The 15,767-nt window shown below is 39.6% G+C and overlaps 1 protein-coding gene across 1 annotated transcript in view; it reads left to right on the forward strand.

Moving 5' to 3' along the window:
- The window catches only part of LOC108968111, a gene marked incomplete at its 5' end in the record, with an annotated part of 20,396 nt that continues 4,629 nt past the window's right edge, over window positions 1-15,767 (forward strand). Inside the window, 1 exon segment of the mRNA XM_018931896.1 lies at window positions 1-128. Within this exon segment, the coding sequence (XP_018787441.1) occupies window positions 1-128 (128 nt within the window).

Below are 15,767 nucleotides of genomic sequence, written 5' to 3' on the forward strand. Positions count from 1 at the left end.
CCTATGTGGAGCAACTGAAGGTGCCCACTATGCAGCCAGTGCGCATACGCAGCTCCCAGTGGTGCATGGAGATTCCACCACGTTGCTCCAACTACAAAACGGAAATGCGTGAAGTTGTGCAGATCAAGGTGAGTTTGAAGAGGAGAGCCTGGAGGCAGAGTTGCAAATAGAGTGTTAAGAAATAATTGAATTAAATTTTAAATAAAATTGACAAAATATTTTAATTGAAAATAATTTTTAATTACTAATTTTTTTTTCATATTTAAATTTTTTTTTTTAGTTTTAAAAATATATAATATAAAAAATTTTTATTAAAAATTGTTTTCACAAAGTTGTTTTTTAATTTTTAAAAATTCTTTTTTTAATTCAAAATACCGGTTTGAATGGTAAAAAATGTTAGTTTAAAGTTTATGATTAAAAATTATAAAAAATTAAGCTCGAAAGACTTTAATGAAGGCAGACGTCAGCATTTAATTTCACAGTAGAAACCTGAAACATTTTCGAATGGCTGGCATGAATTCTCCGTGGGGCCACCAAATGCGACGCACTTATTGCATGCRCTCTAATTTTAATTTTCCATTAATTCATATTTGTTTTTGTTTTCAACGTTAGACAAAAGGCAAGCGAGTGCACAGATGCTGCGGCATTTCCTGCTTTCAATTGCGCCACACACAAACACACACACGCAYATATCGCCAGGCTTTGGACGGCTAGCTGACCAGCACACACCCGTAGAACCAGTTTAATTTATATTTTGTTGCCAAACTAGCTGAAAACACGAGAAAAAAGCCACAAATCAAACACACACACAAGCGCATTAAATACGCGAMAACATTACTAGATTTTTATTATATAAGTAACATTTAACTGCTAACACACAAACCGCCAAGTAGCGAGGCGCCCAGTCTAGTGTCTAAAATGAAAATGTTTAGCCAAGAGAGAAAAAACCAATGGCGCACTGCAAATGAAAAAGTCGAATGCAACTCAATTGGCGCACAATCGATAGTGCGCACGCGCCGCTGATCAGCGCCCACAGTGCCGCGCTGCTGGTGTGGAGTGGCGCAGCCTTGCAGGATGCCATGSACGGCATAATCAGTGCAGYACCRTGCCAGGCAAAACGCTCCAGAAAGCATTTGCACCGCTCCGCTTGCATACACCACCGCAGCTCCGTCTMTCTGTTTGTCAACGTCACTGCGGTGTTATGACGTAAGCGCAAGGCGCTGGTCTGCATTGGCCAGCAGCCCCGCAGCGCTCKCATGTGGCACAGTTAGCGCGCTGGCTGATCCRGCGCAATATCCAGCAGCTGGCCCCGTCGCTCACAGACCAATTCCACCTACAAAAACAATGAGCGTAGTTGCTGTTGTTGTCAAAAGACATTCTCCGAGTCGAATTACATGTGCGCCCACTGTTGGGCTGCTTGAGGTTAATAACACCAGAAAGTGGAATTGTAGGTGAAAATTTGCAGTAAARTACATTTTACTGCTTTTCCTTTGTTTCAGCTGCCATTTGAAGTAGAAGTGCCTGCGTGTGCTGTCTCTTATACACATCTAGATGTGTATAAGAGACAGTCTTCACCGCGCACCTACCGCTGAGAGATATGTGGGTGAGGCGGAGTCTCTGGAAAATAGCCGTAGTGAGCTTTTTTACGGATAGAATAGATAGATAGAAGTTCAAAGGGTGAATCTTCTCTAGGAAGCCCTGATTCAACTGTTGATCCATATCTTGAAATTCTGGGCAGGCCCGAAAATTGGGTGCTTGAGGCAAGTGATTATGAAAATGAGAAATATGAACAAGTAAGGAAGGAATGAACAATTGAATCGGTGTAACCGAACATTTTATAGTCTCAAAATGTTTATGATCAAAACCGGGTTTTATCCTTGGTAGTCGACGTCAGGAGTTAATGTTATCAGCAAAGAAGTCTTTAATTAATATATCTCACAGATTGTCCGATACTTTCAGTAAAAATTATGCCGTAGGCACTAGGGCCCAAGTATTGGGTACCCGTTGACTTCAAGTAATATTATGGCCCGATTTTCACAACTTGTGAATATGGCAAGATTTAAAAGCAATATTTGTGTAAAGATTTATTTCGCTGTCTTCATGCTGTCTCTTATACACATCTAGATGTGTATAAGAGACAGCTATTATGGCCCGATTTTCACAACTTGTGAATATGGCAAGATTTAAAAGCAATATTTGTGTAAAGATTTATTTCGCTGTCTTCATGTTTGATATATGTTCTGTAAAGCGAAGGATCTGAAAGAATTTAACATTGTGTTATGTGGGAAGTAGGCGTGGCAGTACTTCGATTTCGTCCATTTTCAATATAAAGATATCGAAGAAATGTTATGCACAGTACTATGTAGTAATTGTACAATATTTTTAGACGGAAGCAGCGAAAGCCGTGGTGCGGAACTTTAATCCGCTAAACCTAAACTACTCCTAACTCAAGATTCTCCCACCGAACTAACGGCTAAGTATTACTTCCTGGGAAGGACAGTACATTTAAGTAACGTTTATTTTGCGTAGTGACGGACACCTAATCCATTGAAATTCTCAATTTTGTCATTAAGAATGCTGACGCTTCGCTAACAGCTTTCCATTTATCAATCGACCGACACATGATTGTCGTTACATTATCGATTAACCGCTCGAGTTCATCGCCCTGGATGTCAATGAGCGGCATACAGGCTATTCGTTCAGTTTTTGCTCCGCCAGTTCTAGGCTCACAAAAGAGAACCATTGATGTAGACCATTTAAGCACTGATTGCATTTATTTCTTAGGTCGACTAATTGTTTGGCCACTGTTACCACCATGAGGTTGCCCGCATACGCTATTAGTTTCACGTGTGTTGATTGCTATCTTCTTAATACCCCGTCATACATTAGGTGGGCCTAACACTAGTGCCTTGGAGTACTCCATTCGAGATAGAGTAGCATTGGGTACCTTCGTCTGTAGCCTTCTGTTTTAAACTAACTCATTATAATGTTGGTATTCATGCGGGTTGCGTGATCGATATCTCAAAAATCTAACTCTCCTCTTGGAACAAGAAGAATGTTTTGCTAAAATGAAGTTATAATTGTTTAATGTATTGAATTAGGCTTTACTACATATATACATATGTCACTACTACTATACAATAAATTAGTTGAACCACTTTTTATTTAGAGTATTCAAATGCTTTTAGTTGTTAATATAAGTACGTGCCACAGGAAAATGCCGCAGGCGAAACCGACCGTGTGAATATTTTTGGTAAAAAAAAACCATTGAATTGTACAAATATTCTTAATTGGTGCTTCACAGACTTCAGTTTTTCAAATTCCAATTACCATTGTCAATATATTTTCTCATGCAAATATTGGCGATTTGCTGCTTCCGTTCARCTATCAACAAACAAATCACTTACTTATTTAAACAAACACACACATTAATTATRTGTCATGTGTTATGGCAAAATTTCATCACCTGCGCCGTGCAGCGGATATCGCTTTCGGTTGCAACAAAATGCGGCAAAGATGGAGTTACGCAAAGGCAACTTKTATGTGTGTGTATGCGTGCAGGCGGTGACTGCCGGCGGCGGTGCCTCGGCGTAACTCGATCACTTTGCCGGCAAATCACATTGCAAATGGTTGTTGTGATTTGCAAGCGTCTCAAGTGTTCTGCGCGAAGCAACACAAATGCTGTATTGCGTTTAGCCTAATGCAACTGCCACTTGGTGGAGTCAAGTGCTTCGCTGCACATTCAATTAATGCAATAAGGTGGCTTTTATTAAAAATTATTTGCTCTTGTTATTGCTGCTGCTGTTGTATGTGATAGATGGACCGCAGCTTCTTGCAGAAGTGGCATTCAATACTGTCAACTCGCGGCCGAGACGGAAGTGGCAGGCTTAAAAGTGACAGCGAGCAGTTGCAAAGAATTTCGGCGCAGAGCGTAACTTCGCGTGATCGCGTTGCCAAGCACGATTGAAAGGTAACAAAAAAAAAAAAAAAAAAACTGTAACTAAATCCTCGAGTTTTGACTGTTTGCTCCGTGTGGTTTGAGGTAGTAATAGAGATCATATCACGGTTGCACATATGTTTCAATTGTGCATTTAATACTTCAACAAATCTTTGACTTCTGCAGTTAATCAGTATGAGGAAATGATTATTTGTATTAAGTTTATTTGATACTCAAATAAGATAGCGGTACCGGGTATTCAGATCTGAAGAGCTAAAGTTGTAGAGGTCCACCGTTTAAATGCACGGCAAGTGGCGAGTTTGAGCAGGTGATTGAAACACTGGCTTTGAAGCTTTTTATTTCGTATTGTGTAGCTTAAAAGCTTTTTCTTTTGATAATATTACAAACATTTGGGTAAAATGAATATGATGCCACTGCACTGAACGCTATGGAAATAGTAGAATTCTCCATCCCGAGTAGCACTACCTATTCGAGGAGGCTGAGTGTTCTGGAGGATCTATTTGTCAATCTTAGCTGTACGTTCAAAGCTTRTGTCTGCCCTCTCTGGAAGTAGCATCAARCTAATTCTTTTGGCTTCCTAGTCATAGCGGAATCGCTGGCAACTGCAAAGTCGTTGAGTTAGTCAGAAGCTGCACCCKTGACCTGCTCACTTCSGTATGGKATCATGTTGGATSTCCAYTGGTAYYTTCTGTTCTAATATTTGGCCAAYGTATCTTGCGYGSTCTTRGCAGGCCCTGGGTGGCGACCCGTTCCTGTGCGGCTACAATATCCTTTCGATTTAGAGTAGAATGAACGGAGATCTTTTGAACTACTGGTTGRCGACCCGCTCGTGAACGACTGCAAGATTGCTTGAGTAGAACACAGGTTCATTCGGTTCATTTTAATTTGAAAATTTAAATGCTTTCAACAAATTTCTATCTGAAATTGAAAAAACTTGTATATCAGTTTCAGTGACGATCGTGTTYCTAATTTAAACAATTTATTACTTTTTCCTTTTTTTCCGTAAGTGAAAAATTCCGAAATCGCCGAAGACAATTAAATACCATCTGATCGAAYTTGACCYTGCCTATCCAWTTAAATTGTGCGCGGAYGCCAAATCGATAATTACTTTTTCAYGTTCAGCGARTTGGTGGAGGATTTYGATTAATGTTGTGSGYATGAAAAAGTCAATGTTAGACCCGTACCGAAAAAAGGAATCTTTGGCAAAWACTATTTCGAGTAGAGAGAGTAAARTCGCAAATATAAATGCAGTTTTATTCTCAAGTCTGTGTCAATTTTTATCATATTATATATATAGTAGTACCTACTGGTTACCTACCGGYTAACCTCGTTTTTTGGCTTCCAATCGGCGCAATTTTTCACAAATTCTCCAGAAACTTTTCCGCACAAGGTCATTGAAGCCAAATTGCATCAACATCGAAATAAATTATTGAAAAAGTCACAACAATCAAAACCTGTCTTGTGGCACTTCAAAACAAGGCCTCATTTGATTAAACATTTCGAAAGCTGTCATAAAATTAAAGTTCTATAAGACAATCTACATTGATTAGCGCTAAAACCAGTTGAATCCAATGAGATTCATTAAGACAAGTATTTGCTATCAATAAACGATAGCCCACACAGTGCAATATTGCAATTACGTAAGCGCTTCATTTGTGGCACATTTAATCGCATTTYCATCGAATTTTCGGCGATGCGTAGAGCAACTGACAAGCAACTGTCAGCGACATGACACGAAGTGACCAAAACGCAGATGCGTAAGCGCGCTTAAGGTTGGCCGTCTCGTCGATACGTGAACGTCAAAGGAGTGTTCAAAATTGGATTAAAATCAGCAACGAAAAGTGCTACCAATTCAACGCGTATATACACTTTGCGCACGACCAAACGGTGGTGCAAACTGCCACTGTGCAGTAATTAAAAGAAACAATCGTTATGCGCGGCAGTAAATCTCTTGAAATGTTCCTAAGCAGAAATTGATTGCAAAAAGACGMCAAAGAGCAGTTCGCCACCATCATTTTACAAAAGCGCGAAAACCACGTAAATGCCAAACTAACTAACTGTGTTTGGAAGTAAAAACATAACCAGTTTGTGGTTATACGATACATTGGACGTTTTGGTTTGCGCYACGGGATGAAAATGGTGTCTCATTACAGCTGCTCTCCAAAACTGAACAAAGTCCATACAACAAATCGGCAAATTGATGAAAAGAAAATCACACAACCTCTTRAATGCAGAGAAAATTTGATAAAACATTTCATAAAATGTTTATGAAAAACTACACACGGGAGCATAGTGGGTTAAAATCGGAAATCGCCTGCAATGTGTGCGCAGCGCAGATACAGCACGACAGCCGCTTAATTCAGTTTACTTGAATTAATTAATTTTCCTAATTGCACATCGTAAAAATGCTTGTGCCAGCAGTCGTTTTGACCAAAACGAGTGGATCACACCAATTCCACACAAACCACAAAATTCGATTCCGACCGAAAAATTATTTATTGCTGTCCAGCGCGGATGTATGAGTACATAAGTGTGAGCTTGCGATTGCGACGAGTTTCGCAAAGTTTATTGCCTGCCACACATTAAAGATCAGCATTTTAATTAACAGCGGCTCAGCATTCCTTGGCGATTTTTTATGCTCTACATGCTAGTTGATTGCTGCTGGTCGCTCCCTGCCCGCCATCTGCCGGCTGTCGATCGCCGGCAGCGTGTCTGTGGGTCAGCGGTACATGTTACGATGTTGTCGAGGAAGTGCATAGCTGACATGAGGATATTGTTTCCAAACCGCTTTGCTTGGATTAGGCGAAACGATTAAGACAATTAAAATAAGCTCTTTAAGAGCATGGGAAAATATGCGGACGGAGAATTTTGTGTATTTGAAGCAGGACACTTATTTCACAAATATGAATGTGATTTTCGTAGCAAAATGAGTGGAATGAATGAAGTGGTTATAACCAATTGTGACCTAAAAACAAATAACCTTTTGCATATCGGAACATATTTCGAATGTACATATAGGACGCATTTTTCAAAGACACATTACTTTTTTCGGAGTTGGTCAGCTGTCAATGTTAGTTGATTTGTATTCATTTTGGTTTGTCATTTCGTAATGAACAGACTCACTCCGGAACAACGTTTGCAAATTGAATATATATGGGTTGGGTCCGATATTTAGTCGACATAATCGCTCATGCATCTGTTCTGCAGCGCCTTTACTCTAGTTGATGATATACATTCTCAGAGACTACCGAGACTTCGGATTTCGGATTTTGCGGAAAGATCTTTGTTTGTGGTCTTACAAAATCCAAGAAATTTTGCAAGAATTGAAGCTGAGCAAGCCATTAACATGCCACTAATGTGCTAATGTTGCGTTGTCATTTTGGTGGTTTTTTTTTTTTTTTCGTGGTGGGTCTCAAACCCAGCGCACAACCCTACGCAGGGAATGTTTCGCTTCTCACTTTAGCTCGCCTTMAAACGGATGTTCTTAGGCTACCCAGAGGATACTTTGTCAAGGATCGGAAGTCGTGAGCTGCTTGAGTCATATGTAAAAGAATCGTTTTTGGCCACTCCCAAGTGAATGGCGATCAGAAAACTTTCCTCACTTGCGTGAACTTCTACACATGACTCCATCCTCCGAAGTTGTAGATAATTTCGTCTATCTTGGAACCAGCAACACCACCAACAATGTCAGCCTGGAAATCCAACGCAGGATAACTATTGCCAACAGGTGCTACTTCGAACTGAGTAGGCAATTGAGAAGCAGAGTCCTCTCCGGACGAACAAAAGCCAAACTCTATAAGTCACTCATAATTGCCGTCCTGCCATATGGTGCAGAGGCTTGGACGATGWCAACAACAGATGAGTCGACGTTGCGAGYTTTCGAGAGAAAAGTTCTGCGAARGATTTATGGTCCTTTGCGCGTTGGCCACGGYGAATWTCGCATTCGATGGAACGATGAGCTGTACGAGATATACGACGACATTGACATAGTTCAGCGAATTAAAAGACAGCGGCTACACTTCCTAGGTCATGTTGTCCGGATGGACGAAAACACTCCAGCTCTGAAAGTATTCGACGCAGTACCCGCCGGGGGAAGCAGAGGAAGAGGAAGACCTCCACTCCGTTGGAAGGACCAAGTGGGACCTGGCTTCACTCGGAATATCTAATTGGCGCCACGTAGCGAAAAGAAGAAACGACTGGCGCGCTGTTGTTAACTCGGCTATAATCGCGWAAGCGGTGACTACGCCAATCAAGAAGAAGAAGAATGTGCTAATGACTCGCACATTCGGTGAATGGGTGCAAAATAAGATGGGCGCGGATGCCGATTTCCACTAGAGAATGTTGTTCAGCGACGAAACTCACTTTGGATACATTAAAAAACAAAATGTTCATACCTGGAATGATGATAATTCAAAAGGCAACTGTCGAGGCGCCGTTTAATTCTAAATTCGACAATGTTTGGTGTGATTTGTAAGCAGAGAGGTACAATGTTCCATATTCCTTCAAAAATGAAGCCGACCAAAATGAAACATTCAATTGGGAACGTTATAGAGTCATAACATAAAACAAAGAAACAAGAATTTGTAGTGAAGAAAACTTTTTGTAAGCGCATGATCTAGTCCTATTGGGCTGTGGCGTGGCTTCCAGGACTATGCGTTTAAGATCGCAGAATTATATTTTGTAAAATAATTTGAAGTCGCTATCCCCACACATTTTGACTGCATACCTGATCATCTAGATCATGACTCCTTCTCTGCTTATATACTATACCTACGAGAGAGCTATGGGTGGGAAGAGGCCGTTGGAGGAGAGGGCCAGTGACCTGCTTTATGGAAGGATCAACTCTAGGGGGGAAGTTTACTGTCGGGAGCTCTCGATCAACTCCAGTTTCAGACTTCCTAAATATTGCAGCGTTTTCCAGGCTGAGGTTGTAGCCATCAAGGAAGCAGTGGATTTGCTGCTCCGGAGTGCGGTCTCCTTTAGAGCAGTGACCATTCACTCGGATAGCGCTACTAGCCTTGAACTAGTGTCACAGTGTTTTCAGAGTTAGTCGAAGACTGCCTAACCTCGCTATCAATACCATCGAGTGTCTTCGTGCTGGTATTGTATGCGGAATCGCAAGTAATTACAAAGCTGATGAGCTAGTAATAAAAGGCACCCTAGAACCATTATCGGTGGAACGGGAGTGGGTCGACGTTCCGTATCCTCTTTTATTTTACTACTGCATAGCTGGGCTTCGGGGAAGCTTGGCGAACGCTGGGCCAACCTCGGTACTTGCGCTGTCACAAAAGCCTTTTTGATCGCATTAGGTCTAGTGATCTCTTTGTCGTCAGTAAGACTAGCGTTTCCTTAGTTGAGAGGCTTTTAATAGGTCATTGTCGCATTGGCGGATATGCTGTAAGATTGGGAATATTACCAGACGCCGTCTGCAGCAGCTGCTTGGAAAAATATGAGGTAGAAACAACTCTATACTTCCTTTTTGACAGTCTGAGTGAGAGGTGAAGACTTAAACACCGAACTGGCGGGTGTTGAAATTAGGCRCCCTTGAACATTTTTATTGGCTGTAAGCGTTTTGCCAATCTGTATGTCCGAACACAAGAGTTCCTATTTGCTATGGCTTCACAAAGGACTACATATACCGGTCCACGTGCGATCATTGATCAGCCATCTAGCCTAACCTAACCGAAAAAGAAAGTCTTCGCACCACCAGACACATTTCTTAGTAGATCCTGCTGGGAATCGGCTACATCTTCAAAAGCAATTAACAAAAAAAATTTGTTTTTTCGACTTGAAAGCGTTCATAACTCTTTAATGATTTGTCATTTTGGGAATTATTTGTATAATAGATAACATATTGGTGTTCAATTCTAAACAGAGTTATATCGATTAAAATATTTCAATTTCAACAGCAACAGCCGAAGCAGGAAGAGGACGCGAAGCACKCGCCAAGCTAAATYATTCTCSTAACAGATGCGCACCGCCCAAAWAACACACGTAACGGTAAKCCGTTTTATGTCACACCACAAACTGGCAACAGATGTGTGAAGACAAAGACGGCAGCAAATAAATTAAATGGCAATATATTTGCATTGCACACGCGTAAAGTTCATTCAAATGCATTTCGCACGGGATTAAGACTCTTTTCGACCGCCTGACAGGTTGTCATTTGGCGTTTAGCCGTTGATCTGCGTAAGCGCATACATAATCACTGAAGTGGATTTCTCAAACTCACTCTCACGTTGCCGCTCGCACTCACACTCGCGCTTACCACTTTCCTCTTGAACTGAGAGTTTGCCGTGCGGCTGTTGGGTCGCTGCACTAACGTAGTCACCAGTTGGTGGCGGTGTTAATTATGTCATGATATCATTTGCTATATACGTATGTTGGTTATATACATAACATAGAGTTATATAAGTATGTGGTGTCATTGGCGTAAACTCTTGCAGTTAGAAGCAGTCACGCTAAATCACTTGCCAAATATTATATGAGTTCAGGTAGCGTAATTGGATTTGACAAGTGTATAACAATAATACATTATAACTARTGTTATGGCTTATTGTTTTTGTATTACAACAATTTGAAATAAATTTGGGACACTGATTGCTGGAGAGGAGAAAGTCGCGATTCTTCGACAGTAATCAAGGCATAAAAGAATTTCTACCGTGTAATAAGAGAAATTAAGAATCATTTTAGCTTTCTAATGTATACGGTTTGGAATACCCTATATCATTACAAAAAGTTTCAGATGTAACTATTTAGATATAAGATTTTTGTTTTTAATATCAAAACGCCTTGTATTTAGACTAACAAATACTAATCTTTCCCTAACACAATAACACATTTAACGCTTAGTGAGTTTTTTATAGTCCCTATAGATGACTAATATTCTATAAGACTTGGCAATATCCCGTTTCTACAGAATACCATAGACTTTCAAAATTSTTTAGAATTAAACTAAAATGCGGTGCCTAAAATTGCCTTAGCTTCCAGAAATGAGTGGAAAACGGGTAAAGTGAAAGTAATAAAGTGTGCATAAGCTCCCTATAAGAAATATATTTATGAAAATATAGAGACAGCTAAGTGGCTTCGATATCAATAAAGCTTCGTAAGAGTTCCCTGTAGATAGTAAAACTCATAAACATCGTATTTCCCAACAAACCCAGCACGCAGGGATATYCCTAGAAAGTGTGAAGCAGATGAACTAGACAAAGCAAGCACTACCCTACAATTTGACTCAGAAGATAATAAACATAGCTGGGTCTTGGTAGCGAAAATCCTTAACTTGCTCAACAAGCAGAGTGACATAAGAACTCTAGTAGGGAAGTCAACAGATCACTACTTTATTGGCAGAAATGCCAGCACACTGGGGATACTACGAGTAAACAATGAGTTTTATAGGAGCTGCCATGATATGGAAGAAAAAGAGACTAAGAACATGTTCAATGCGATTCCAAAGCTTTGTGTACGACAATATTGTTGTTGTTTTTGCTGTTKTTGTAGCGTTAGAAAACATTTCTAAGGTAATTTCGTGGATTGATGTCGAGTTGACAGTTTTTCGCCGAAAACAAGTCCGGTTACTTAGACCCWATTGTCGTGRAAATGGTAGAGAAAAATAATCTTACTTATTGATCTAGGGTTTCTAGAAGATGAAAACGAATATGTCTTATCCGTYGGGCRTTTTTTGAGTATGTCTCAGTAGCTCCATATAGCTTTTGGTATTGATAAACYTTGTCRAGAGGACATGTTGTTTTAGAGAGAACATAATAGAGCGGGGTTTAGTTCCGTCGGCTTTACAATTTGAGTCATAAGGCCTAAGTGCGTTTTCAGGCATCCAACCTACCTGTCTACTTACCTAGTCCGTCAAGCCTTTTTTGAAAACGGTGATTCTGAGGATTGGTTTATTAGCCGGCAATTTTGCAAAATATTAATATACAATTTTGGTTGGTAGAGTTTCCTCTTAGCTGTATCTTTCGCGCGGATGACGACTGTGCAATCGGAGTCGCTGCTTCCAATGTAATGATCTCAAGCTGGCTCCCTTATAGTCATTACATTGCTTCTAACAAAGGCTGACGTATTTTTACAATCATCGCCTTATATTGGACTACTTTATCTGGCACAAAGATCTTATGAGCTGTGTCACCAGTTGCCACACCTCTACTTCAACGGGTTGCGGTGGCTGCCAAACCAGCTATACACCGCACGGGTACCACAGCCCGTGAAGACTGGGACCAAGAAAGCGCTGTAAGCATTAACGCATAAAAGAAAGAATAATAATCTTTCTATAGCTAACTTTTACGCAGTTATATATAGTTCACGATTATCAGTACTAGGAAGGATTRCGTTACTTTCCATTTCGCTGTGATAAAAATGCAAGCTTTCCGTATGCATTATTCACGAAATGCCGGAGTGCGTAATGCACTTGTTATTTAATTTGGAGCCAACAAAAATCTATCAAATTACAAWAGCGATCTCACAGACTAAATAAGATAGAGTAGGAAGACAAGGCAGAATTAGTTGGAAATGAAGAGACGAAATATTTGCTAATAACCAACCTTTTACTTATACACTTACTTAACTGGTGAGGCAATAATACTGGCGTGCAACAATTGTAACTGTATCTCCCAGATACACACATTTATGAGCATAAGTATACCTTCACTACTCCACTTTCCAGTGTTGCAACAGACTAGTGCAATAAAAGATCGAACAAAGAAATAGTACTCGCAACATGCTGTTGCGTAAGTTTCCTGCAACTTGTAATTAAAACCTGGCAAAACACACACACACACTTACATTTTGCATGGCATTCCTTGTCGTGCTTCGTCAACCTGCCTACAGCCGTTTCGAAAGATCTATTTCATATTCCTCATTGTGCTCTAATGAAATTTAATGCTGCACGCAAGTGTGTGCGCCTCTAAGCTGAGCAGATGTAATGCGAATGCATTATTCATATCTATATACATATGTGTGTACAGTAATGTACTGATGTATGTGGCTTGGCTAACGCGGAATTCCTCAGAAATGCATTTGAGCCGCTGTTGTGCTTTGTAATCGAAACCCTTCAACTAAATTTTTACAGGTGAACAGCAAATAAGGCGAAATAGCATATAAAGTTGCTTTAGCAAATAAAGTGTAGTATGTGTGAAGCCTAAAAATATATGTGTGACTGGTTTTAGTTACGGCTTGAGTATGAATATTTGTTACTCATCGTATTACGGTAGCTCTTGTATCCGGAAGACTGCCAGAGGACGAATGCTATATTTTGAGTAAATATGTAAATGCTGTATAGAGTGAGTCAAAAGCAGTCGACGCAGCTATGGTCCATTGAGAACAATTAGTGCTAAGAAAAGTATCGATTACTGGTGATTGCCGTGCAACTTTTCAATACTCATATGAACTTTTTTCTTATCGCACTTGCTGCTATATTGTAAAATTTACCAAGATAAATCTGTGCTTAGTCGTTTGTAACTATTTTTCAGATATTTAAAAGACCAAAAGTAGAACAGGCCTTAGCTACGAAATTGAGAAGCCTCCAAGAGACTATAAATGTGAAGAATTATAATTTGAATATCAACGTGGCGTATGATTAACATTATGCTACTCCTGTCCTCAAATAACCTTACTTCCTATACATATGCAATTCGTTCGGTTGTGTTGAGATATCTTTCAAAGTTCTCAATGTTCGAATTTAAAAGGAAGCGATTAGCTTAGCTGAAAAAAGAAATTTCTTGAAATTTGCGAAGTACTTGACTAGTGATTTGTAGAGGCTCGCCTGGGAGATATGACTTAATTGTAATAAAAAACCAAACAGACTTCGAGAAATTATTATTAAATCTAGTAAAACTCTTTTTTCGTGTGCTTTTGCCTCTTTTATGGTCGTAATAATCGTTCACCARTCGYCGMGTTGTTGAAAATTTCGAGTTTRCATTTTCTTTACATAATATTCAAGTATCAATARCAAAAAGAAACGCTCAAACTATTGAAAATATTGCTGTTTTCCAAGCAATGTTTGCTGAAGACCGCAATTTGTCGATTCCAAGACATCTCAAGAATTGCGACCGTCTCAATCTATAACCAGGCGGGCTTAGAGAAAGGATTTTGGGTTGGCATCCATAAAAATTGTTCTCATTCAAGAACTGAAGACATTGGACCACCGTAATCTTTGTGAATTCGCTGCTTTTGCCTTGGAAGCTCTTGAAAACGATAGAGACTTTTTTAAAGAAAATCATATCCGATTAGACTCACTTTCAGCTGAGTGGTGTAGTAAATATACAAAACTGTCAATTTTAGTGCGAAGAAAATTCACAAATTATTCAGGAACAACCATTATATTCACTTAAATTGACAGTTTGGTGTGGTTTTTTATGGTGAATGGAGAGCAGTACAAATCGATAGTAACCAACCTTTTATGACCGCAAATGGAGAAGTAAATCGTGACAACATATGGTTTCAACAAAACGTAGCTAGGGGCCACACAGCATTTGCAGTAAGTGAATTATTGCGAGACAAGTTTGGAGACTCGATTATTTCAAGAAACTCTGATATAATATATATTTAACTCATTTCCTTTTAAACGATATTTTCCGTGAGCAAATTTAGCCGAAATTACAGGACCGATCGACCGGAAATTTTCCCACTACCTTTTTAGATATATTTTACCAGTGGAGATGGCCTGAAATGATTTTCTATAATAATTTCGATATTTTGAGATTCTAAAGTTTTTWTTCTTTATTTATTTTRTCCAAAATCTAAATATTGACTATTTCTTTCATTATTAGGTACCTGTACTCATCTATAGAAACAGTAAAAACTTTTAATTTTCAGATTTTAGTTAATTTTAAGCAAGAAAATATTCTTCGTTGCCAGTTATCTTTCTCAGGGCTGCTCCCCCATGCCTATCTTCGGGATCAAGTACTCCAAAATCTTTCACTGATTGCACTGGTCAGCAAAATTTTTTTGTTAAAACAATAGTCTCCTCTTCTTTTTGGTATCGTAGGAACTATACATATGTATATAAGTCAGGCCGAAAAATCACATCGGTATTATCAAAGTATATTAAACTCTGTTCTACTATGAAATCGTTTTTGCAAATTCATATAACGGTCACCGACACCTACAACAACAACAGAGTCGTTGCAGACAGTTTTCATGCAATTAGCAGTGAAATAACACAAAACGCCTTAAATACTTTGCATCAATGGATTATTAACCTCAGCTTCTCACTACTGAGCAGCAACAATAACAAACTTCATTTGATGACAGCGAAAAGTCAAGCAACGACAGGTCGTCGCTCAGTCTGGGCACGCAATGCAAATTGCAACAATAATAACGAGAAATGTGTACGCTTGCACACTCGTAATCAATTTTAGTGAAGAATGTTGAGATGCACGCCAGCCTGTGCTGCAACGGCATGTGGGGCAGGCGGTGACGTCGCCACACTAATTGAGCACCCACAAGCACAGCCGACTGCGACTAAGCGTGGACTCTGACTCCATATTACGCAGACATATGTTAAGGCTTGTAACGAAACATGTGGGGGCGTGGTGGTGGGAGAGCTGTTGGTGATGCTTATTTAAGCGCGAGTGGCGTTGATTGTGTTCAATTAATRAAGGCAGGAAATTTCAATGCAGACACATGAATGACACGACTGGACGGAAAAAATGCTACTTCGAAAATACTTCACAAAATTAAATATGTTTATTGGGCATTTCACTTGCTGCTGGCATATTCTTATATCATTTCGTTTTGTTTTTATACTCTCGCAACAAAGTTGCTAAAGAGAGTATTATAGTTTTGTTCACATAACGGT

The sequence above is a fragment of the Bactrocera latifrons genome, unplaced genomic scaffold (assembly GCF_001853355.1).
Source record: "Bactrocera latifrons isolate USDA-ARS-PBARC rearing strain unplaced genomic scaffold, ASM185335v1 scaffold_203, whole genome shotgun sequence".
Classification (NCBI taxonomy): Eukaryota; Metazoa; Arthropoda; class Insecta; order Diptera; family Tephritidae; genus Bactrocera; species Bactrocera latifrons.